At 38.6% G+C, this 25740-nt stretch overlaps 2 protein-coding genes and 1 long non-coding RNA gene across 7 annotated transcripts in view; 1 reads left to right on the top strand and 2 right to left on the bottom strand.

Moving 5' to 3' along the window:
* LOC148216525 (uncharacterized) overlaps positions 1-1964 on the bottom strand; it is a 31433-nt gene extending 29469 nt beyond the window's left edge. Inside the window, exon 1 of the long non-coding RNA XR_015795176.1 lies at positions 1603-1964. This is a non-coding gene — a long non-coding RNA (uncharacterized LOC148216525). The remainder of the gene's footprint in view (positions 1-1602) is intronic.
* An 18-nt stretch (positions 1965-1982) lies between these two features.
* On the top strand, positions 1983-24592 carry RPE (ribulose-5-phosphate-3-epimerase). 3 transcript variants are annotated; one of them, XM_025173529.2, is made up of 7 exons: positions 1983-2144; positions 12540-12619; positions 17778-17917; positions 19970-20104; positions 20279-20365; positions 20734-20852; positions 24493-24592. In XM_025173529.2, the coding sequence occupies exons 1-7, from the start codon at positions 2023-2025 to the stop codon at positions 24524-24526; spliced, it is 717 nt and encodes a 238-aa protein (XP_025029297.1). In that variant the 5' UTR covers positions 1983-2022; the 3' UTR covers positions 24527-24592. The 3 variants fall into 3 exon arrangements, with proteins under 3 accessions (XP_025029297.1, XP_015745327.1, XP_015745332.1); XM_015889841.3 differs by lacking the exon at positions 24493-24592 and adding an exon at positions 22483-24236; XM_015889846.3 differs by lacking the exon at positions 24493-24592 and adding an exon at positions 22483-24136 and having other exon boundaries at positions 1984-2133.
* Positions 24008-25740, bottom strand: part of KANSL1L (KAT8 regulatory NSL complex subunit 1 like) — a 61351-nt gene continuing 59618 nt past the window's right edge. For 2 of the 3 annotated variants that reach the window (XM_088135593.1, XM_088135594.1), the window contains exons 15-16: positions 24231-24522; positions 24008-24146 (exon numbers count right to left, since the gene is read on the bottom strand). In XM_088135593.1, coding sequence (XP_087991719.1) covers positions 24286-24522 — 237 coding nt within the window. In that variant the 3' untranslated portion in view covers positions 24008-24146; positions 24231-24285. Of the gene's footprint in view, positions 24147-24230; positions 24523-25740 lie in introns of those variants that run through there. The other variant, XM_088135595.1, reaches the window with a different exon arrangement.

The raw sequence follows: 25740 nt of genomic DNA, 5'->3' as shown, positions 1-25740 counted from the left end.
TATACAGTGCATTAGTTTTAGGAGCCATCCAGGTATGGCATTCAGTGGTTGCAGGAAGGAGATCTAGAATCGTGCATACAGTCCACCTTCTTTATGCTCTCAGAGTAGAGAAGTACAGATATTACATTGTATCATCCTCCCATCTATGGGGTTTTACATAACTTCCACCCTGGTTTTACATGATTCCTAACTCTGCTCTGACAGCTTAAGGGAAGGTGTTTTGTATATACCATTCAGACAGCTTCTGTTTTATTGGACTAATTCATAAAAAAATTAAATTTATATCATAAGCTTAAGAAAAAAAAGAGTAAAGAATGAAGATACAAAAGGCACAATGAAAACATTTTGAAGAATTTAGTGACACATTCTCTGCTTTCCTTCTTTTTCCCCAACTACTAACCACTAATTAAATATTTATTCTATGCTTTTAATATTTAATATTAAATACTGGAGATCTTTGTTTGATCTGTTTAAGTAATTTAATCTGTTGTTTTAATTAGTTTCTTGACTCTTTTCCTAGAAGCCATATTCCAAATGTTTAAATCTGCCTTGCTGTATAGTATGTCCTACATAGGGGAGCCATTTCTGCTTATATTTGATTAAAGTTCTTTTATGACTATATACTGTCACTTTTGCCATAGCTGCATATTCACCAATTTTGGTCTCCAAATCTTATATTGTCAGCAGAGTTTCATTTTTCCAGTGCTGGGCCATCTATCAGCAACTATCTTAATGAGTTGTGATACTTTTCATTTATGCTTTCTGGAATTATTCCCAGTTAAAAAAAATGGGTTTCAGTTCAAATTTCATTTTTAAATTTTTCTGAAGATTATGATGTATTTCATTTCAATACTTTTGAGGTTTTTTGGAACAAATAATTTTGACAAACACATCCCCCTTAATTATGTGGGCAGATTTGGCCTACTGGAGATGCCTGAGACAGTGCATTTTGATGTTGATGCTTGTTTGTCATATTCAGATCCTGGAAATAGAATTTGCAGTTGTACAGAACCATCTTGGAACGAGATGAAACCTTTTGGTTGTTAAATTTGAAATCTATGCATAACATAATCCATCAAAACCTCAAATTTCTCCCAGTAGGTTTCTTGGAACAGTGCAGTGATTTCTTCACCCAGACATAGATATGATAAATAGCAATTTCCCTTGACATGAAATACCTAAACCTCCCAAATAGGAGACCCAGTTTGGTGCAGTGGTTAAGGCACCAGGCTAGAAGCTGGGAGACTAGGAGTTCCGGTCCCGCCTTAGGCACGAAGCCAGCTGGGAGACCTTGGGCCAGTCACTCTCTCTCAGCCCTGGAAAGCAGGCAAGGGCAAAACCCTTCCGAAATCTTGCGGAGAAAACTGCAGTCGCCAGGAGTAGTCAAGACTGACTCAAAGGCGCGCGCATCCCCCCCCCCAAAATCAAATAGATGGCCCCAAATCAATAGAAACTACTGCTTAGCAGAAGATGAAAATTTGCCATCCGACTTATCACCATTTTGAAATCTGAAACAGAGGATGTGCCAGAACGCACCAATCTCTTTAGGTCTATTCGACCGACTATTTATTATATTCGGCAGAATGACCGCAGCGCAGTTACCCGAAGTCCGATTCCTCTCTCGTCCTTGCACGGTTCGTATAGAGAACGCATATAAGACGGGAAAAGTGCGAGGCCCTTCGACCTCCCTTCAGGGGCTTCCCGAGTACTAAACGTTTGGAGAGCTGGGGCTGACTCCACATAAGATTATTAATTTTCGGGGTTCCCACAACGTACTGGCTTACTTTCTAGCTGCTCAGCACGTGGTCCGAACCCGCGCAAGGAGACTAATTCACGGTTGGTGTATGACAAGCAAGATCACTTCGCCCAGGGCGGCCCGTTTCAAAGCCACGCCTTCGACGAACAAGGAAAACTACATTTCCCATCAAGCTCCCTTCCGCTAACGCAATCTCGTGGACTGGCGAGGCCCGAGTTGCTTCCGGGTCGGGGCGAATTCGGCTTCTAGGCCTCCGAGAGACAGTTATGGCGTCCGGATGTCGGATAGGTCCTTCCATTCTCAACAGCGACCTGGCGGCTCTGGGAGCCGAGTGCAGGCGCATGATGGATTGCGGCGCAGACTACCTGCACCTGGATGTAATGGACGGGTAACTCGCCCGAGCGCGTTGGACACGTTCCCTTCCTTGTGGGGGCGGCCAAGGAGGGGAGAGGCCAGTCTCCCCCACGCCCGCCATTCCGCTCTCTGGAAGATGACGGTCGCGGTGGGGGTGGGGGGAAGAGGGCGCGCTTCTGATTGGCTCTGGGCGGCTTCCCTATTTCCGAATGAAGCCTTTCCAGGAATAGAATGGAAGTAGGGAACTGCGATGTTCGTGTGCAATATTTGATCAGCCAGTCAAGTGTAATCTTTGCTGTTCCGTTAAACAGTAGGTTTCCTGGCATTTTAAGTGCCAACAGGCTTCTGCTGGGGTGGGTGGTTGCGTGAACCATTTAGCCCTTAGTCACATGAAGAGCCGCAGATAGCAGGGGATCTTGCCAAATGGCCTTTGGCCATGACAGTTGATACTACCATCAGTTTGTTAGACTTTGGCTAACTTTGCATCCGGTAAAGCAGTATTTTGTTAGCAATGCTTTGTTATTTTGCCTGGGACTTGAGGGAAGATTCATTCAGCAACCATTCAAAGTTACGACAGTGCTGAATGAGGGGGACTTGCGACTGGTCCACAAAGTTGTGGCTGTCACAGTATCCCGTGGTCGTGAGATCATCATTTGCAACTTTCCCTGCTGGCTTCCCACAAGCGGAGTCAATAGGGAAGCTGGGAGACGTCACAAGTGGCTTCCGCTCCTGCTGCTTTTTTGCCCACCCGCCCGTGGCGTACTCTGTAATGCCTGCCTGCAGCACCTGCTTGCAGCTTTCACCCACCTGCCTGCTTGCCTGGGACTCCCGCCTCTTCCCACGTCATGGTCATGTGAGGTCCTTGGTTAACAACTGCATAGTCTTGGGGTTACGATGGCAATCAGGACTGCTGGGATTGCTGTTGCTATGCAATGCGGTTGTGACGTGCTTAACAACTGCATCGCTTAGTGATGGAAATTCCACTCCCAATTGCTGTTGTAACCTGAGGAGTACCTGTAACACCTCCACACTTGCTCCCAATTCTTATTTCTTATAGAACCTGGTTTAAGTCCTAACTCTTATAATTCAGAGTAAAGAATCATCTTTGTTTGTTTTTTTAAAAAACAGTTACTAACTTCCATTTTTCTTCAATTTGAGGTTGGAACTTCCTTTTGAGTTCAGAGACTCTTCTCCATGTGTTTTTGTTTTTGTTTTGGTAAAATATGGGAGTGGTATACCATTGCCTTCTCTCACACAATATGAAATGATGCCTTTGCCATTGTCACTGACATGATCGTCTGCCTTCAGTGTTTTCCTTATTGCTGCTGGCCAATATAGGTGCCTACTTGCTTTACCTGGGCAGCTGGAATGACCTTCACATCTTGGGTGAACTTACTGGGGTATATATATATACTCTTGGCATACACTCCCAAGGTTTTTCATTCATCCCTTCCAGGAACAGCCCTACCCAGACCATGATGTGGCAGTGCTGCAAGATCAGGGGGTGGGGTGGGGGAATGAAATAATAGCATTTATTTAATCTATACATGCAATATTCCAAACTATGCTTCTATCTGAAAATGCAGTACATTGCAAAAGTTTCATACTTTTCTCTTGCTTTCCACATTTCATAAAGGTGAATTGGGCGTTGGGCAGTTTCAGTCATGTATCCCTAACATCATTGTTGTCATCGTCATCAAGTTTATTACAGCCCTAAGGCCAGATACAGTCAAAATATCTAATAATAGCAGTATTACATTTATCTGTCTGTCTGTCTATCTATCTATATGACAGAAAAATAGTAAATATAATAGGGTTTAAAATAATTAAGAATAAAAATACTAAAATAAATCAAAATATACTGTTATAAGAAATTCTAAAGCTAGGTAATGGTGCAGCGTATCGTACAGATGGTAGCACAGAACTGGGCAACTTTGGCAGATATTTTTGAGTCCATGTCCGAAAGAAGTAACTTTAAATAGAAATCATACTCCCTACCTGGAAATTTCTTCAAGATCAGATATATAAGGATATATACTGTCTAGAGTCCTTATATAGGGAGCAATATAGTAGCATATGGCTTAGAGTTTCTATGGAGCCATCACCACATGGACACAACTGAAGGTGCATAGGAGTGCCCTTAGAATGTCCAAAAAGGACTGCTGAAGGCAAAGCATCCAGCCTGGCTAAGGTGAAGGCCTTATGAAATTTAAGAATTGTAATGGATGACAAATAGGAGGCTGGAATGAACCCTTTTGGGAGAAAATGAGAAATATTGGGGTGTAGCATCTTGCTTAAATTTGCTTGGAGATTTATACCCCAAATTCGTTTTTTAAGGGTGGTTCTAGCATTATCAAAACCTAATGATCACAGACTTTCCATAGAGAAGCTTAGCAATTGAATTTTATCTAAGGCTTTTTAAAGCCATGATGATTTAAAGCAATCTCTATATACTAATGGGCCTAACCCTATGGGAAATAGAATTAACTTTAACCAGAAGGTAAGAAGAAGAAACCATGCCCTAGCATCCAACAAAACTATACCTATTTCTACATGGATGATGGCATTTTTGACACTTTTTGATGACTTTTTGGAACCATCAATATGGCTCTGATAAACTTATTTTGAATGGTTTCAATAATACTGAACTTTGCAAGAGAGCAAATTTGAGAGCCATAGAGAAGGTGAGGGACTACCTTGGCTTGAAAGCTGCAGGGATATACTGGGCTCCTTTTGAGTGGCAAAATCTTACAATAGCTGAAGTGGTATGCTGTGCAATACTTGCCCGGTAGAAAAAATGAGCATTCCAGGATAAGGAAGCATGGAACTGTACTCCAAGGTATTTATAGGTGCACACCTGTTCTATTTGAATCCCATTTATTTGCCATTTGTGAGTTTTATGACAGTGTCTGGCAAAAACTAGGCTTTTGGTTTTCTGATAATTTATTGATAGTTTATGTTCTGTGCAAAATAAAACTAGAGCCCTAAGTGCTTTTCTCATTCCCACCTGTGAAGTAGACATAATAACTAAATCATCAGCATATGGTAGTGCTGGGATCGCACGATCAGCCAAAATGGGGGGATGACGGGCTTGATCAGCAAGCACTTGAATGATTGAATTTAGATATAAATTCAGTAGTAATGGAGCTAATGTGCACCCTTGTCTTACACCTCTATAAGTTGGGACTGCTTTAGATAAATGTCCCCAAGAAGTACATCTAATTTTCAGGGAGGTGTTTGAATAAAGTGACTGAATAAGCATGAACAGCTTTTTATCAATAGTGGAATGTCTCAAACTATCCCACAGTCTCTCCTTTGGTATTAGATCAAAAACTGACTTAAAATCAAAAAAGTTTGCAAAAAGGGAGCCACGAAGGGGCACAGAATATTTTTCTGCCAAATGGTGGAGAACCAAACAATGATCTAACGTTGATCATCCCTTTCTAAATCTGGCCTGTTCTTCAGCAATGATATTTTCATTTTGTACCCAATTCCTTAATTTTAGATACAGAAATCTGGCATAAAATTTATTTATTGTGTTTAATAAATGAATGGGCCTATAATTTGTAGGGTCCAGTCTATTTCCTTTATTTTTTATATTGGTACAACAGTGGCCTGATTCCAATCAGATGGAAAATTTCCTGTGTTATTAACATGTATTAATAAGGCGGCCAAAACTAGGGTCCATCAATTTCCCTTAATTCTGGGGGGATAAAATCACCTCCACACGCTTTACCTGGTTTTAATGGGGCAATAAGTTCTTTAACTTCAGCTATGGATGCTGGTGGCCAATCTGGGAGGTTGTTAAAAGAGGGAATCACATCTGAAATTACAGTAGATTCCCTTTGAAAGATGTTATAGAAATGATCCTCCCAATTATATGCAGATATTTGTGTGATAGGACCAAAGTGTCTATCTGTAAGAGACTGATTTATTAAGTGGCAGAACTAAGTGGAGTTCTTAAGCTTTCCTGCTAAAATTAAATTCCTCCAATTCTCTCTAATAGCCTGCCATTTCTTTATCTTCAAGAGATCTTTATAATTTTTTTTTGAATCTTAAGTAATTTAGAAGCACTCAAAGAATTTTCCTGGCAAAAGGAAGTTATTGCATTTAAGAGAGCCTTTTTAGCCTTAATACAGTCATTATCGTACCAAGATTTAGACCTTTTATTTGCATAAACACCATTAGCTATTGAAAATCTTGTTAGGGAGAGTTGGAGATTAACAACAGTTCACTGATACAATGACATTACTTGTTCATATGAATCAGCTAAGCAGATTTGGGTGTGCGTTTGAAGCAGAGGCTCTGAGATCAAGAGCCCAGACAGAACTTTAGCCAGACCTTGAGACCTTTTGTTCTGTACTTGCCCCTTTGTTGTAATGTCAGTGGGGCAATGAGCTACTAATAATGGTTCAAGATTTGTTTTAGAATCAAAAAGACAAATTAGTGGGAAGTGGTCACTATCAGGGCGAGTTCCACTATAGAAGTAAGCTATATCATGTTCAAAGTTTGGGGAAATCATAATATAATCGACCACACTGGCCCCTTAGGGTGCCAGCATGTAAACTCTCCTTTTATGTCACCCCTGACAGTGCCATTAAGTATACACTGCGTGCACAATTATTAGGCAATTTGTATTTTTGAGGATGAATTTCATTATTGAACAACTACAGAGCTCTCGGTCAGTCCAAAATGTTAATAAACCTCAAACCTGAATATTTAAGAAAGTGAAAGTGAGGTTTTGGCTTTCTTAGGAGCATATCTATATGTGTACAATTATTGGGCAACTATTAGTGTGCAGAATTATTATGCAACTAAATGAAAAACAAAAGTTCCCCCATCTCACTCGTTTATTTTCATCTGTTAAAGTGAGAATAATAAACAAACAACTCAGAATTTACAAACAAACATTTCTGACATTTCAAACAAAAAAATCAGTGACCAATATAGCCACTCTTCTTTGCAATAACAGTCATAAGCCATATTCATGGAGTCTGTCAGTTTCTTGATCTGTTGACGAACAACTTTTGTGCAGCAGCAACCACAGCCTCCCAGCACTGTTCAGAGAGGTGTACTGTTTTCCTTCACCATAAATCTCCCGTTTGAGAAGGGCCCACAAGTTCTCAATAGGTTCTAGGTCAGGTGAGGAAGGGGGCCATGTCATTATTCTTTCATCTTTGAGGCCTTTACTGGCTAGCCACGCAGTGGAGTACTTCGATGCATGCGATGGAGCATTGTCCTGTATAAACATCATGGTCTTCTTGAAAGATGCAGACTTTTTCCTGTACCACTGCTTGAAGAAAGTGTCTTCTAAAAACTGTCAGTAGGTTTGGGAGTTGATTTTGAGTCCATCTTCAACCCGAAAAGGTCCACCTAGCTCATCTGTAATAATACCAGCCCATACTAGTACCTCACCTCCACCTTGCTGGCGTCTGAGTTGAAGTGGAGCTCTGTGCCCATTACTGATCCAGCCACGGGCCCATCCATCTGGTCTGTCAAGAGTCACTCTCATCTCATCAGTCCATAAAACCTTTGAAAAATCTGTCTTCAGATATTTCTTGGCCCAGTCTTGCCATTTCAGCTTATGTGTCTTGTTCAGTGGTGGTCGAGTTTCAGCCTTCCTTACCTTGGCCATGTCTCTGAGCACTGAACACCTTGTACTTCTGGGCACTCCAGGTAGGTTGCAGTTCTGGAATATGACAGCATTGGAGGATAATGGGTTCCTGGTAGCTTCACATTTGATTCTTCTCAAATATTTTGGCAGCTAATTTTTTAATTAAGAAAATCTTTTTTTTTTCAACATGTTTCTTGCGGCCCTGTTGACTATTTGCAACAAAATTTTTGATGGTTCTGTGGTCACGCCCCAATATCTTAGCAATTTCAAGAGTGGTGCATCCCTCTGAAAGACTTTTTACAATTTTTGACTTTTCAGAGTCAGTTAAATCTCTTTTTTGGCCCATTTTGCCTGAGGAAAAGAAGCTGCCTAATAATTATGCACACCTTGATATAGGGTGTTGATCTCCTTAGGCCACAGCCTCCCTCATTACACAAATACACATCACCTGATATACTTATGTCCAATAAGCATTCAGGTTTATACAGCTTGGAGGTGGAAAATATGTATAAAAATGATGATATGGTCAAAATACTCACTTGCCTAATAATTGTGCACACACTGTAACTAGATCTAAACTGTCCACGAATTGAACTAAACAAAATTCTGCAACATTACAGTGTTGATGTTCAGATTCTCTGGCCGATAAGTAGCCCACATCAATTTTGGGGGGCACTGGCCATTTAAAGTAAGATTGCAGAAAGACATCAGATTGGCCAATACTATAATTATAGTATTGTTAAAGTCACCGGCTATTATAATTATAGAGTCTAGGTATTAATATAATAGCAAATTTATGTGTCAAATTGATCCCATAAATTATTTCTCTATGCCCACAAACTGGGGGGAAATATAAATTAACAAGTAAGACAGAGTAGAGTTTAAATCTGAGTTGGAGGGCTAGAGCCATGTTTGAGCAAGACTTCAGCATGAATACTGGGACATTAAGTTTAACAGAAACCATAGAACACAGGCCATCTGATGGTTTGCCCTTTTTTGTACTGGGTACTGCATTCAAAGTAAAGGGAATATATCCAGGTATTGATAGATCCTCTATAGCCCATGTTTCCTGAAACAAAAGAATATCAGAGGAAGAAATATATTCCATAAATGAAACATCTGACATATTTGCTTTCCAGCCTGCAACATTCCAGGAAAGGATAGAGATATCCACTTCGGCAGGATAGAGTCATTCAGAGTCTAAGGGAACTGTCAGTGAATTAGCTGTACATACAGAGTCAGTCTTCTGGAATGGGGCCAGAGTTGGAATTTCATCTAGTGTTGCTGTTGTAACACCACCTGAGTTTGGGGGGTACCTTCCAGTTGGATGATTTTAAAACTTCCAGTAGCAGTATCCAGATTTAAATTGTGGGGAGGAAGATTAATAGACTCCTATGGGTGTAATAAAAAGCCATCATGTGAAAAAGGTCTAAAGTCCAAAGAGCGTTGTTCAGCATCCTCAATAGTTAACAAAGTCTGACACTCTCCAGCAGGCTCCCCATTTGTCCCATAAGGACTAGAACAAATATTATTTGGAGGGTGATTTCCATCCATTCCATTATCCACCAAAAAACAGCAATTAGTGTCAGTATTTGGAGACATAGGTTCAGTAAGTGGCTCTGCTGTAGCAGTAGTGACCAGCAAGGTTTTCTTAAGATTTTCCAGCTTATTATATTATCATGTTCATTCCTGGGCAGAGAACCAAAGGCACTGATAAGGCCAGCTTCAGCTGGATCTGACACATCTTCATTTAGTAAGAATAACTGCCTTGCCATGAGGGGGAGAGGAAGGCTTGCTGGTATCTGTTAAAGTGTTGGAGTGGGTATGAAGTCTAGATGAGGCAAAGCCAGATTAACTTTTACATCACAGAAGACTGATGGGGAAAATTTAAAAAGTTGCTAAGTATGGTATCATCTTAAATAGCATTAGTGGGATAGTAGATTGATTGAAAGATAACAAAATCTGTTTTCAGTTTTGAATAGTAGGAAGCCATTCAGTGGCACATAAATCTGTCTGTATTGACAGTGAAGAAGTTGTCCTAGAGAAGTTTTAATTGCTCTCCTAGAATCCTGGTGTCCAGTATTGAGACTGATCAGGGAGATACAGAGAACAACCTGCTGTGTCAGAAGTGAATGGTTTAACTTGCAGGGAGTTTCCCCTTTTGCATCCAGAGAGGCATTAGTATGTATAAGACCACCACTCTTTACCTTGTCAGAAAGTAGGGATTTATTAATACAATTATGTATCCTTAAATTCTTCATCCCCATTACCAATCTTAAAAGGAAAAAGGTGGGAAAGGAATTGTTGTATGTAGCTCCGTTTTCACTTATTGAAGGTGTGGAGGTTGGGTGATAAGGGGTAGGGTCAGCTGGTATACAAAAATGGCATTGAAATGGCATTCTTTTTCTCAGTCATGTTAATCACATGAAAGGGAGTATGTAAATAGGGCTACACTATGTCTTCTGTTCAGATGAACATTAATAAAACAGAAGAACCTTTACTTTTGAATACCTAGAAAGCAAGTTTAGTTACTTCGTATTTGGCCCTATACTTTATTTTTTCTTTCTTTATTGTATCATATACAGGTCCTCGGCACAGGGAAAACCTATGTTTTTATTGCTTTAGTTCAGAGAAGGAAGCAAAAAGAAAAAAATATACAAAAGTATAGTGGTACCTCGGGATACGAACGCCTCTACTAACGAACTTTTCGGGTTACGACCAGCTCCGGCCACAAAAATTTACCTCGATGTGCGAACTCCGCCTCGGGGTACGGTCATTTTTCCGCCCTGACACGTGGTCCGCGGCCATTTTTCCGCCCCTGACACATGGTCCGCGGCCATTTTTCCACCCCTGACACGTGGTCTGCGGCCATTTTTCCGCCCGACACGTGGTCCGCGGCCATTTTTCTGCCCCTGACACGTGGTCTGCAGCCGTTTTCGCGCGGCGCCATGTGGCGCCCGGCCGTTTTTGCACCACGCCACGCCACACCCGGCCGTTTTCGCGCCGCACCACGCCACACCCGGCCGTTTTCGTGCCGCACTGCGCCCGGCCATTTTTGTGCCACGCCCGGCCGTTGCCGCGCCGCGCCCGGCCGTTTTTGCGCTGCGCCCGGCCGTTTTCCCGCCCCGACGCGTGGTCCGCAGACGCCAGAACGGATTAACGGTAATTACATTGAATCTTATGGGAAAATTTGCTTCGGGGTGCGACCAAATTCGGAGGGCGGAACGGATTAACCGGATTTACATTGAACCCTATGGGGACATTTCCTTCGGGTTACGACCAACTCGGGATACGCCCAGAGTCACGGAACAGATTAAGTTCGTATCCCGAGGTACCACTGTACATGGTTTTTTTTTTAATTAGTTTTTAAACAAAGTATTTAAGTCAAATCTTTATTAGTCAAATATCAGAAGTTGAAACAATGCATTAGACCACATGATATTGATCATATTGTTCAGTCTTTCTATTACATTGATAAACAGCTGTTTCATAATCTGTGAGCAGATACTTTTTCAATCCAAGACTGTAAATCTGGGGTGGTACAAATTTTAGAAGAGTTTTAAAAGAGTCTTTTTTGCTATGTGCCATTCTCAGTAAATCCATATATTGATAAAGCCAAATGGTTGTTACACAATTCAAATTCACATCTTTGAATTATATTACTCTTCCCAGAACGATATTAATAAATTTATGAATATTAAACCAAAATTGGCAGTTGGGGCCAAGTCTATATCATATGTGTATCTCCTCCATTATTTTACATTTTCAGCATAATGGAGTTGACGGCCAACATTCTCTGCAATGTCCAATAAACATGAAAAATATTTTGTTGAATTATTCTCTCTGTAAGACAATAAGAAACATACTTAATATCCTTTAGGACCTGTAACCATTGGTTTATCACAACTCTTTATTTCAAATAACTGAAAATATTCTAATTGTCTGGAAAAAATACTGTAGATTTAGAATCAACCAAAACATATTTCAGTGTTGATAACGTAGGAGTTTTAAATGCTGCTGATGCATCTGAATTAAACTGTGAAATCAGAAGATCAGTTTTAAATGTGTGTATTGCCTTTCCCCAGTTTTAGATAGTACAGATTTCTCTTGCAATAACTCAAATGGTTTAACATGTAATTGGAAAAAAGCTGATATAAAATATTAATAATGGATTACAAAGGTCTATTAACGTTTGGGAGCTGGCTATATGTATCTTGCGTACAGGTTGAAAAAATCCCATTAAAAGTCAGTGGGATATGAGGCTGGCTGGTGATGTGTAGAATTAAAGCTGTAGATTGTAGCTATATGATATGGTGGGCATGAGACTACTAATAATAGGAGACGGGGGGCAGGGGTTGCATTTGTAAACTTCTTTGTCAATATTTATTTTAGAATAAAATTCAAATATAGGCAGATCTTTCATTCTGTACGCCCTGTCCCACAGGGTGATTGTGATGGTTTCTAGTTCTTGAGAGTTATAGCTTAACTTCTGGGGGAAATTGGGGATAATGTGTTTCTTTCCACAGTCTTAAAGTAGCTTATTTTAGTTTCCAAACAATAGTACTATTAGTTAGAATTTAGGTGAGATATTGTGAATACAGTATAGTTTGCACTAAATGAAAGTATGAACTCCTGCCATTGGCTGAAGGTCCTTTCAGTGCTAAGGATCTTTGCTTTTCTGTCATTACAGACATTTTACTAATATTTAATTAGTGAATTAATTACTAGTTAATTAGTTAAAATTGTGCATATACTGAAATAATCCAGCAAATATTATTTCACAATGGATTTTTTTCTTTTTTCCCATTTGGATAGGCATTTTGTCCCAAACATCACTTTTGGCCATCCTGTTGTAGAGAGTCTTCGGAAGCGGCTGGGTCAGCAGGCCTTTTTTGGTAAGCTCTTATTCTTTAAATTGGTTAATTCTGGGGTTGGAATGAGTGATGTTTGAGTTAACCCCTTTTTGCTTCAGCATTGTTTTGGGCTGTAGCATTGGGCATAAGACATGGAGGAAATGCCATCTGAAGGTGGTTTAAAGCGTCCCATGGGTGACTGTGCCGCATGTGTGAGCATGGCTGGAGAGCCTCTTCTCGAGGTCTTAAAGGGGCCGTGTCCTTTGGAAGACTCTCATGGCTGCATCAGGGGTTGCCGCTGCCTTTTCCCCTGTGTGAGTTTTGCTTCATGATGACCCAGTGGTAGTTGTCTTCCTGTACAGCCACACAAGCACAAATATCTGGGGGCAGCCTTCAAAGAAGCCACCTAAGCCTTGCAGCAGATGGGCCTCCTTTTAATACTTTGAGAATAGGGGGTTCACTCATTCTAGCATCCCTTTGAAGGTTTTGCAAGTAAGAAAAATGGTGAGACATTACAATCTAGTCCATGGGAACATCATTGTGTATTAGAGGACCTCAGCTAATATGTGCTACATATTTTAATTCAAAACTGGTGGACACATTAGAGTTTTCTGTGTTACTGTAAAATTGTACATACATGACAAAGGGAGAGCTCAAACAATGCAGATTGTTCTTGCGGTGTTGTTTCCGTTAATCTGCATGTCGACACTTAATTTAGAATTTGCAGGACTGATACCAAAGAACGAGTACACTAAGGGAGACACCAGGACGTTAATAAATCTTGAAAAAAGGTTTATTGAGTAATTGCCCCTAATCCTATAGCCCCTTTTCCCTATTCCCCCATCCCTTGGAATTCTCCCCTCTTGTTCTGGGATAATTAGCAAAAGGTTTTAATGTTTGTATTTACATTCATTGAAGAAGAAAAGATTACAAGAGAGTCAGCCAGCACACAATGGGGAATATCCATTGAAAGAAATGGCTTGGCACGGGCTGTTTACTTGGCGAGCTGGCGCTGAGATCCCACAAGAAAGCCTTTAGGATGAAGCTGAATAAGGCCTTTGCCAATTTCAGCCAGGCAAGGGTGCTGATTAACTTGGGGCTAGCATTTTTTAGAGGCTAGCTGTGCTACAAAGAAAAACAGTTCAGAAAGAGATAGCCTATTTGAGCAATCTCTCCCCTCTGCAAGGGGGGAAGTTCTGCCAAGGGGAAAAGGGAAGAAACAAAGATACAACTTAAGCAATCAGACACAGGACAAGTTTTTAGTTTTTTTTGTTTTTTGTTTTGGCAAAAAAGCCAAATGATTTGGATTTAGGAGTTTGCTGTTTATAATCAATATTGCATTTAATATTTTGTTTATTCTGTTAAATATTAATCTAGGGTGAGAAGCATGGTACCAGTGGGCACAACAGCACACATGAATGCCCTTTTTTTAAACCCACCAAGACCTCCTGCCCCTTATTTATTTACATGCATGCACATATATGTACACTGTTTTTTTTAAACTGGATTTTAGGAAAGCAGCAGAATTGCAGCTTCTGGGATCCCAGTCTTTTACCTTTCTCTCTCCTAGGTTGCTTCTGGAGTCTATTTTAGAACAGACTCAAAGGAGGGGCAAGTAACATTTTTTCAAGGAGTAGATTTTTACAAGGTCTATGGGCTGCTTTCAGCTCTGTTTTCACCTCCCATGGATTTGCATAAATGAAATGAGGATACTAATTTGATAGTTGAAGCTCAGCATTTCCTCATCTCATGCGTAGTGACCACAACATCAATTGGATCATGATTGATCACATGATTTTTTGTTTAAAATCTACACATTAAAACAAAGAACAGGAATCAGTGGCAGCCAGCCACTGCATTATATCTCTACTACCATCATGACCCAATTTAGCTATAAAACTGTTTTTTTCTCTTCTTCAGTATCCAAGTCTCAGAATATGAAACTTACTTTAAACTTTGAACCAAGAATAATTTATTTCTGAATGAGATACAGATCATGGAGTCAAGAGGTAGCATTCTGTTGAAGACCACATATGATTTCTTTTGCATAGCTCCTACATGTGCCTGTGTCTCAATCCTCCATGATTATGCAAGCACCATGCTGGCCAGAACCATGCTGTTTTTTCAGAATTGTACTATTTGAGATACAGCTATTTATACTTTGATAGAGAAGCCTGGGTTTCTTCCAGGGAAAGAATTCCCAGCCATCACTACTTATAATTCCCATCTGTGGAATGAGATTGGAACTTTCCAAGATGTTGACACTGACCTTTTTCGTAAAATTCTTATGAGATCCCTGGTAATACAGCATCTATCTTCATTAAGATTAGGACAAATCAGTCTAGTATTGACAATCTCAGTTGCTTGGTGAAGATAGCTTCCATCTTGGATTTTTTGCCTTCTGATTTATTACCTGCTTCTATGCAGGCTTTTTTTTGAAGTCCATCAACATCTTTTTCCACTTTGTTGATGTAAGATGTGTCTCTCTTGGTTCTTTTGTAATTGTTTTATTCTGAAATACCTACTTCCTCAGTTTCAACTTCAGTACTAACCTACTTATGGTTGAGATAGTATCACAGATAGCTTTTATGTAAACAGCACTACCAGTATTTTCTATTGTGCTGACTGTCATCATCCTCAACTTGGAAAGAGACTTTCTCCAAATCTAGGTGACCATCCTGTATCTTGTCCTTCAAAAGATCTTGAAGGTTATAGTTCTGCCTTGATATCTTTGGAGGTTTTTTGTCTTCCCTAAATGCCATAGTGGGTGAACAATCTTTTACTTCTTTGATGGAAAATAACAGCAGATTCTCTATGGTAGAATAATTGGAAATAAAAATTTGCTACTCTCCACTGTTAATTCAAGGTTATTTTCTAGCTTATACAAACTAAGTCATCTTTCCCAATCATTATCTCAATGCTATTGGTGTTACTACAGAAGTCTGAATACAGCTGGAATAAGTCCCTGTATGTACTTCTAACTCTGAAGAGACTGGAAAATTAATCCAGAAGAAAGCACATTTTATTTCAAGAAAAGGGTCCTGAGTTTTGCTATAAATTTAAAACATGTAACACTACACAACAAGATAGGGCTGCAAAATGTATTTCACCTCAGTTTTATTTATAAACAAAAGACCAGTGTGACTAAATACCAGTACTTCTTTTGGAAGGAGACAGAAGTGTTCCTAGATCATTTGCTTGGAGATAAAAGTGAGTTTCCAGAATAAACCAAAGAGATTCCTATGCACATTCTAAGTCAGTGGCAAAATCACTGGTTCCTACAGTATGAAACAAGCTAATTGTTCTAACTTGTTTTCATTTATTTTTTTGGTTATCATTGTTTTTGGCTATTTATTTATATGGGGTTTTTTTTTTTTTTTAGTTATTTGAACTCTGCGAGCCACCCAGAGTCACGTAAATGAGATGGGTGGCTATATAAGTCAAATCAAATCAAATCAATCGATAAACCAAAATATTCACTTTGTGTACTATAGACTTACAGAAATTATGTTACTGTATTTAAAACTCATTACTTATATTAATGAGTTTTAATAACATTAAATAGAAGTAATTTTATTATTATAACTGTAAAATAATAAGGACTGAGGCTGAATGGTGTTTTCCACAATGGAAAAAATTGCCTCCTAAGCCCAGACCAAAAATACATCTAAATAATGAGATAACATCCAAAATACCATACATGTTACTTCATTTTACTTCCTAAATCCAAAGCTTTCGGAGGCTGTTCCAGCCCAGATCCAAGTAGCGCTTTGCTTTGTTTCAACTACAGTCTAGGCCTGCTTATTCCGCTCTGCTCTCTCATGAGCTTTTTCCTGATTTGGGGAGGGGAATCATGTCTCATCTAGACTATTCCTGCTCTAAACTACATCTGTGTCACCTCTTACAATTGGGTACTGCTGACTTGAATCACGGCATACCTTTTCAATCTTTTGGAAGACCCTATTGATCTATTCTTGTCATAGTTTTATGTTATCATTTCTGGGAGCAGACCCTCTTTCACTGGAGATGTATTTATGTCCTTTTCCCTGTTCTCCTAGAAGCTACAGCTAGTGCAAAACACAGGGCTTATCCATCCAGCCTTCTTGTCCCATCTCTGAGATTATCCACTTACCTTTTTTTGAGGATAGTCCTCACAATAGAGCCTGTGTCTTGGGGACAGCCTGCTGCTGAGGCATGATGAAGCTGTATCAAAGCAACCTGGCAGGAAAGTGGTGTATACTACTGGAAAATGGAAGAACACCACCTATAGACCTTCTGGATAACATGGAAGAAGAATCTTTTGCTGGATGCCAACTGTCCTTCTGCAGGACTGCCCCTTCCCATCTGGCTGTGCCTCTATGACCACTTATAGTTGGCTGCCAGAACGAATAGATTCTTTCCCAGTGACTGTGTGAAAAAGCATTTTGCCAACAAGGGAACATTGGGAGCCACAAGGCAACAATGCACAATTACCATGACCTGTGAAGGCAATGCCTCCTGTCAGAACCCAGCCAGACCATGTGCCTGCTGCTGCCTGGGCACTGCAAGCTGCTAGCCAAGGTCTGGGGTGGGGGTGGCAAGCAAAGAGCAGAGGGGAGGACTGGCTTCAGCAGCAAGCCCATCTCCACCTCTGTGGAAGCCAGCCTTGCTGGGGCTGCAGCTAAACTGGATTCTGGCTTTGTTGGCCAGGGCTGCCTGGACAAGAGGAAGAGGGCATCAGTTGAGGTGGTGAGAGATTCCCTTCACTAGATGGCATGACAGTGGCACCAGCAAGGGGTTGTGAGCAGCTCCAGTAGCAGCAAGACATGGTATCCAGATGTACAGCTGCTTTGGGGTCAGCGTGATCCAGTCCAGGCCAATCATTGCCCTGTCAGAAACTTCTCAAGACTAAGGCAGCAACCCTTGAAAGGAGAGGAGAAAGGAGAGGTTTTTCTTGAATTTAAGGTATTAGTGATACCATATAATCCCCAAAACAGATTGATAATGTTGGTATATTTGAGGGAGAGAGCCTACTGATATGTATATACCTGGGTATTAACTGCTAAAAGCTTACCTCTGGGTCCCATCCTAATTATCTCTGCATCCTAATACCAAGCCAGACCATGTTTTATCTTATAAATTAGGACTGCCCTCTGGCTTAGTGATTCAGAAAATATGCAGTCCAGTAATTTGCATTTCTGATCTATTTTGTTGTTTCTAGATATGCATATGATGGTTGCTAGACCAGAACAGTGGGTAAAACCTATGGCTGTAGCTGGTGCAAATCAGTATACCTTTCATATAGAAGCTACAGACAATCCAGGGGCCCTCATCAAAGATATAAGAGAAAATGGAATGAAGGTGAGAAGTTGCCACATAATAGTTTGATCTTCTATATTCTAGGACAGTATTTCCTATATCTCTGATAGATGAGGCATGCTTTATTTTTCTAGTTGTCTTCATTATGTTATGCTATTCTCGACATTTTTTCTAATTGATAGGAATCAAAGCTCAGAGCAGACTGATGCAGAAATAAATGGTACATTCAGCCCCAAGAAAGCAATTCAAGATTGTATTTGGTGTGATTGAGTTCTCCATATGTATCTAATGGCATATATGGGGCAGAATCATTTGAATCTTAGAGGCTGTGCTTAGAAAGAGTTCATGGCAGAGCTATGATGATGGGTGCCTTGTACTGACAGATGCTTTCAAGTACAGGTAGTCCTTGCTTAATGACCACAATAGGGACCTGAAAATTGGTCGTTAAGCAAATCACCATGTGACCAGACCCAATTTTATGACAGTTGTTAAGCAAATCACTAGTCGTTAAGCAAATCCAGCTTTTCCCAATGGATGTTTTTTGAAAGAATTTGCTTAACAGCCAGATTCACTTAACGACTTCTGTGATTTGCTTAACAACCGTCATAAAAAGGTCACAAATCACATTCACATGACCGCAGGGGGTGGTGTGATGGTCCTAAGTGCATGTACAGGTTGTAAAGCACTTTTTCCGAGCCACTGTAACTTATACGAATGGTCATTAAGCGAGGACTACCTGTATTTTTCTGGTAGTACAATAGGAATTCTTGTGTTACATTCTTTAGAACGTACTGTTGTAAAGAATATATTGATGACTGTAGCTTAGGATATGGGCAAGCACAGTCATATATATGCATGTAGCGTTATGTATCCACATATACACTAAACCTCTCTTCCCCTATTTCTAGCGCTCTCAGTTCAACTAAATTGATAAGGAAGGAAGGTTACCTCCTACATTCATCATGCTATTTCCTTGCTTGTTTCTGACTTGCTGATGTTTTGTTCTCTTTGGAACAAAATACTGTAGCTCCATTCAAAATGTTCCATTGGACAGTTTTAACTGCCAGTATTCCCATAGAATATTCCTCAAAATATTTTGAGTGTTTTCTGTTTTGATGGAACAAAAGCCTGAAACTTCTGAATGTCCCACCATTCACAGTAATTCAAAACAGGACTTTTATTTCTGCTCCCTCGTTGGTTATCTTAGGCCACAAATGTAAGTGGAATAATAGTCCCTGCTTGCTGCTACCTACCATCCAACTGATCAAAAAGTTGGAAGACAGTGATTTTGCATTCCTCATAAACAGCCACAGAACTGAATTCAGCAGAGAAGCAGACAGCACTAGAGTCACTTTAACACAGTTCATGAATAACTTGGCAACTGCAAAAGTACACTTCTCTGCCTGTGAAAATTATACCCCAGTGTAATTTTGCATTTGTACCATGAAATCTCAAAATCACAGCAGTAACTGTAATACACATAATTTATGTATTGCATACTTCTGAATCTGAATTTCTGAAAAAGGAAGCTCAACACAGAGTATTCTAGAATGTTACATCTGCTTATCCAACACATTCTCACCCTGATTCCTGTTCTCTTATCCAGCTCCAGCCCGTAGGAGCAAAGATGAAGCCTGTCCCTATTTTCTCCAAGTCTATATGGTTTGGACAGCTTAAAAGGATCCCCCCCCCCTTCACAGATGTCAGGGCACTCAAAGCAACATGTATTGAACTCCCCCCCCCCATTTCATCCTAAACGCAGAACAGTTTTTTTTTCTCTGAGCCTAAACACTAAAATAGTTTGAATTCAGACCACTTTTCACACATATATGGATCACTATAGTAGGTGCTTAATGAATACTGTTTAATCACAAGTTTAAGACCAATGCGTCCAATTTTGAATTCATGAGAACTTTAGGTTGAAAATTAGCTTATATTGAAAGTAATCTGTCCTTTTCTTTCGCTGCCATTGGAAAATGTATATTTGGCAGGGCTTTTTACTAATAGCTGGTGAGAATCACTTTGAATCTTTTTCTTTTCTAAGAAAGATTTCGGATACAAGTTATTTAATATTTCGATGCTTTTCTTCTTTAGGTTGGTTTGGCTATCAAGCCAGGAACTACAGTAGAATATTTAGCACCATGGGCCAATCAGATAGACATGGCTTTAGTTATGACAGTGGAACCTGGTTTTGGTGGACAAAAGTTCATGGAAGATATGATGCCAAAGGTAAGTTTGACATATTATTTCAAAAAATGCCAGCAATGTGATAGAGTAATGGGAACAACCTTAAACATTTTGAGAATGTTCATACTAAACATTGATGCCTAATTTTTGCATATTATGGGAAAAATAATTACTGCTCCTGTTAATTGATGGTGTTCTTTCTGCATTGATAACTAGGTTCACTGGCTGAGAACCCAGTTTCCTTCTTTGGATATTGAAGTAGATGGTGGTGTAGGGCCAGATACTATACATAAATGTGCAGAGGTAAGACTAAAACACAATCCATGTTCAGATGAAAAATTGTTAGTTTTTGGAACTTGTTATCTAGGTAATCCAGTTTTTATATCTCGGCTTAGTACTTGACCTTTGTTTTTTTCATTTTGATTACATGCAGAAGCAATTTTTTTGCAAAACATTTGAGTATTCATTTTGTACTTTTGACAAACCTTGATGCTCCTTTCTGATTATGAGTAACAAGGAAAGTATAATTAGAAGTTCTGATCTGGCCAGTTGCTGCTTGTTTTCTGTTAGATTGTATGAATTAATATTTCACAATTTTCTTACAACCAGAAATTCATCATTGCATGTTTATTTTAAAAATTCTTATACAGTGTTATGGGATTTGTTTTCAGGCTGGTGCAAATATGATTGTATCTGGGAGTGCTGTAATGAAGAGTGACGACCCTAGAGCTGTGATTAACCTTCTGAGGAATGTGTGTTGTGAAGCTGCTCAAAAGCGTTCTCTTGATCGGTAAAATCGGGTTACAGCCAAATGGGTTGCATTTTACTGTTCTTATTATGGGTGGGTTGGGATACCATTGTGGAATAAGCAAGACAGCAACTCTGAAGACTCATTCTGTGACAGAAAAGCAAGCACAATACATAGTAAGAATGTCTTGTGAGCTTGGAGAAACTGTTTCTTGTTAGGGATTTCATGCAGCAGTTCGTCATGGAAAAGTTTTTTATTTTAAATGAAAATGTGGTAATTCCTTAAAATAAAATGATAAAAAATAAACACTTGAATTGGAAAAGTTTGAAGGGCGACTTGACCTTGAGCAACAATTTTAGGTCCGGTCCACTTTAAAACTAAAAAATGGGAGGATAAAAATGAGAAATTGAAGGATGAAAATAATGGAGCAGGAAGTCTGCTTCAATGTTCTCAATATGAAAATAACAAAAATAGCAAAAGTTGCAAACCATTAAGAAAAATAATCATGGGTATGTGATCTGTAAAACTGAGGCCTTTTAAAAATTGCCAATTGTAATTTTTAATATGACAGAAGGAAAAACTATTAAATACATTGAAAATAATTACATTAAATGTTTTAATTTAAATGTAGTTTTTTTCCTTGAATCCATCCAATTCTTGGATTGTACCCTCAGCCTGAAAAAAAGTGCATACCTAGGCTTTAAAGCAATGTTAATTATTCTTTCAGCTTATACAAGTTACCTGTAAATTGAAAGTGATTTATGTAAAATATAGATATATACACATATACACACACACACACTTTTGGCTCATCAGTTGATACAGATGTTTCTGAGAAATTTCATTGTAGAAGTACAGTTCTTACTATGAAAGTAGTTGATGAAATGTTATGATTTAAACATTTGGTGCCATGTAGAATGTCTTTTGAATGAAAAATAGTCTCTTCAAATCAAAATTGAAACATCTAATTACAACATTTCTATCCTTTTCTTAAGAGAAATATGGTAATGAAGACAAACATTGCAGTTCTCCTTCTAGTGGAATGTTTGACACTAATTTCTTTAATTGGCTTTATTAAGAATATATTTTGAAATGAAAAAAAAAAAGCTTGCTCCATTTTCTTCAGGCTGAAAAAACAGTGGGAAACAGTGTTGAAGAACAGGGATGTACAGTTTTTAAATGTTTTTTGTTGGTCCCCGTATCTTGATTTGCATGAAGAGAAATCAAAGAGCATTAAAGCAAGAATATATACAGAGCCTTTTTCTGCTGTTCAATTGTATTAAAATAAATATTTTTGACTCCAGGTCTGGGCAGATGAGGTAGTTAAATGTGTAATTTTTTGTTGTTGTTGGGATTGACAGCAAGCTTTTAGGGGCCTACCTTTGGCTTTGGGCCTCCTTTTATCTAATCTGCAAAGGCTGAAATCCTGTACTGATTTGACTAGGAGTAAGCTCCATTGAATTCACCAGAATGTTTGATTAAACATAAATAGGATTGGACTACGAAAAATTAAAGTTCATATATGGAAAGAATAATACAATACAGTTGTTTAGATAGGTCTTTAAATTCATTTAAAATAACTAAGTAAAAGTTAGCACACATACAACAGGACATCTATAATAGACCAAAGCAATGTATAATGTGTAAAAATTGCATCTCCTTCACTTGTCAGCAACTGGAAGAACAGAAGATACTTACAAGAAATTTATTACTATGAAAAAATAACTTACTAGAAAGAAGAATTCCATCTTTTGAATGATCAAAACCCACCTTTTGGCTAATTTTAATAAAGATGTAAGTCAGAACTAGCTCTGTTTTAAGAGTGAGAATCAAATCAACAAAATAAAAACCCTTTTTTAAAGCATGCATGTTTTTGTTTTTCAAATTCTGGCTGGATGCTCAATGTATTAGAAGTTATAGCAGTTTACATACTAAGAAGAATTGTGAGGAAGATTATCAGAAATCAGGATGACTGACAAAAATACAGACTTCAGTTTTGGAAAGCAAATCAGAGAAAAAAGTGCCATTTCATATTCATCACAATTATGTAAAACATTTGATGCCAAGCCAACAATATCTCCCAATCATGATTTGTGATAGTTATATACAAAATACTAAAGGGACACTATATTTATGTTCATTTTTTGTCACACATAATCCATTAACATCACACTGTAGTATAGAGAAATAACTTTTAATTTTAAAACCTTGCATTGAAAATTGGTGTATCAGAGGCAAGATTCAAAGTTAATTTTCTGGACAAAATATTTAAAAAGCTAAAACCAAAATATGCAGCAAACTACAATCTAACATAGGCTGTAGTATGGAAATGCAACTTAACATTTTTATATTAGCCAGTGTACTTCTAATCCACTGGGGACCATGGAACACTAACATTTGGCCATCTACCCATTAGAGCTTATTTTGGGAAATGACAATTTAAAAAAACATACTTAATAATGGTATGTTCATAAAAGTCATCAATAGTTCCTCATAGAAGAGCTATCTTCTTGAATTGGTATCAGTAAATGTACAGGGCAGTCCTGTGCAGTATCTATTCACCGAGCATCCCTGGTGGATGCAGATAACATTCCAATGCAGCATTTTGGAATTTGAATACAAAAACTGTTTTCATCTGTTTTCTCATTACCTAAAAGAGCTACTGCCTTGCTCATAATGCTTATATTTAAATGTCCTTTTTTCCAATATATTTTAAAGTACTGTAAGATACAAAAATGGATGCTCATAATCTGCTCATTGTAACACAATACATAGTGTTTGTAGCGATACAAAAGAGCTAAATAACTTGCAGTAAAAAAAACCAGTAGATTCTCCTACTTTAGAAATCTGAATTTCTCAGATATTTCTAGTACTTACATTTAAAATAATGGGGGGAGGGGGAGATCCATTGAAGTACAGAAAATTAAATCACTTAAACTGACTTTATCTCATGTGTAGTTTTAACTTGCCTAGACTAAATGAACTCAAGTATGTGCTCTGTTTATAAATTTATAGATTGTTGATTTTTCACTGGATAAAATGTTTTCCTTACAAAGCCCAGCACACTTGTATATTTGTGTCAGTCTCACACTTAAGACACTTGTTTAGTAGTTTTCTACCTTCAGTTGTAATCATTGCATTGCTAAATGCAAAGATGTATATTTTGCTGCATTGCAATAACTAGACACTTCAAATATTTCATCAAGATGGGGCAGTGATTTGTAGTTGCAGTTTAAGAGCATCCACTTTTCACATCAAGGATGATAGTCTGCCAGACAGAAAATATTCTTCTTGGGGTTCAGATAAATATAAATGGCCCTTGCATTCTCATCCTGCCTGTAAAAGAAGTCAGAAATTGATATTGTAAATGTTAATATTATGAAGCAAATTATTGGTTGAATGAGCATGAAAATATTTTACCTTACACCTTCCTTCAGCTTGATTTACTTTCTTAAACAAGCAACTTTACTATCTGTCACGTCTGTTTTCTTCCCAAGTAAATTTGGTGGTGGTCTTCCACTTCAGAGACAGAACTTTTCTTTTGTGGCTGGTTATCATTCGGAAAACTAAAGGCAGCATATGGGTTATGGTCAGAGTCTCTAAGAACAGACACATTTGAACATTCTTGGTGAACTGCTGGCTGACACTGGCATATTAAAGCTTCTACTTCTTCATTTTTTAGTGGAAAAGCCCGACGTTCCCAGAGAATAGTCTGACAGGGATGAAAGATAAAATAAAAAGGTACTGAAAATATATCCTGTCAATAAAATGTCCTATTCTGCACAATAACAAGTCTCTTCAAATATTTTTTTTTAACTTTTAGAAAAGTGTGTATCTTACCACTATTTTTAAAAAGATTAGTCACTCCCCTCCATTGCTTACAAATGGGAGGGGGGATTCTGTTACATTAATTTTCAAACAGATGTTGGAAAGAAATGTATAAGCAAGATATGCAAATAGCTGCAAATATCTCTGCTGCACAAATTGGATGCCCCTGAAGAGAAGCAACTACTATAGTGAGACTTTGCTGCAAACCTTTTATAATGACTAAAGGAGTTTTACTGCCTGCCTTTCCTTCCCTATCCCAGACTTGCTGGGAGGTGGGTGGCATATAAATTTGATAAGGTTGTAATTATCCAATTGCTTCTTCCCCTTACCTCATTTCCATCCAATTTTGTTTCCTCCTTCCTCTTCCCTAACCTTCCCCTCATCCCCTTTCCATCCTGTTTTCCCTACCCCACCCCCTTTTTCCTGCATCTGTCCAAATGGAAAGGAAGATTTTGTGTGTGTGTGTGTGTGTGTGTAAGAAAGAGGGGAAAAAAGTTACATACACTGGAAATCAATTCATTTTGCAAGTGGGGTACTTTTTGTACAGGCCATTAATTTAATTAGAAACAAATTCTCATTCTCTCATTAGTTCTGACCCTGATTTCCTTGGGGGTTGTGGCTTCCAGCACACATTCATATACAGATGTTTCACATATGCACATTATGAGGAAGAGGAGGAGTCTCCAAGACTGATTTCAACTGGAATTGGTAACTCTAGTTGACAAGGTTGAAAGCTGGGCACTGAGGGTTTTTTTTTTTTTTAACCTAGTTGTTTTTGGGTGGGACAGGTTCAGGGTTATCTTTCTTTGGAGTAAATATGCTACATATCTTGTACAAAATATTTGAAACTATTCTTAATTCTGATACTGGAAGCTGTAAAATATATAACACATCAGCTCTGAAAAGTTTACACCATGACAAAATAGGCCAGTTTTATTTAGAAGGTTTAATCAAATAGCTTGGGGAAGCCTCATATCATATAGTATGTATAGTACACACTACCCCAAAATAAGTCCCCATGAAATAAATACATAATGAGTTGCACTTCTCCAATACAATACTTTATGTTGTCTACTCAAAAGTAATCTCACTGAATATACCT

Source organism: Python bivittatus, unplaced genomic scaffold (genome assembly GCF_059951505.1).
Source record: "Python bivittatus isolate LINGU-HERP-01145 unplaced genomic scaffold, Pbiv_v1 ctg000200_np1212, whole genome shotgun sequence".
In the NCBI taxonomy this organism is placed as follows: Eukaryota; Metazoa; Chordata; class Lepidosauria; order Squamata; family Pythonidae; genus Python; species Python bivittatus.
Note: the sequence above shows the minus strand (reverse complement) of the source record. Positions and strands in the feature narration are given on the sequence as shown.

Excerpts from the sequence above, each read along its gene's own strand:
- RPE (XM_015889841.3), top strand. The coding sequence starts at position 2,023 with ATGGCGTCCGGATGTCGGATAGGTCCTTCCATTCTCAACAGCGACCTG. Across the intron at positions 12,620-17,777 it reads GGGTCAGCAGGCCTTTTTTG|ATATGCATATGATGGTTGCT; the intron begins GTAAGCTCTTAT and ends TGTTGTTTCTAG. Across the intron at positions 20,366-20,733 it reads CTATACATAAATGTGCAGAG|GCTGGTGCAAATATGATTGT; the intron begins GTAAGACTAAAA and ends ATTTGTTTTCAG.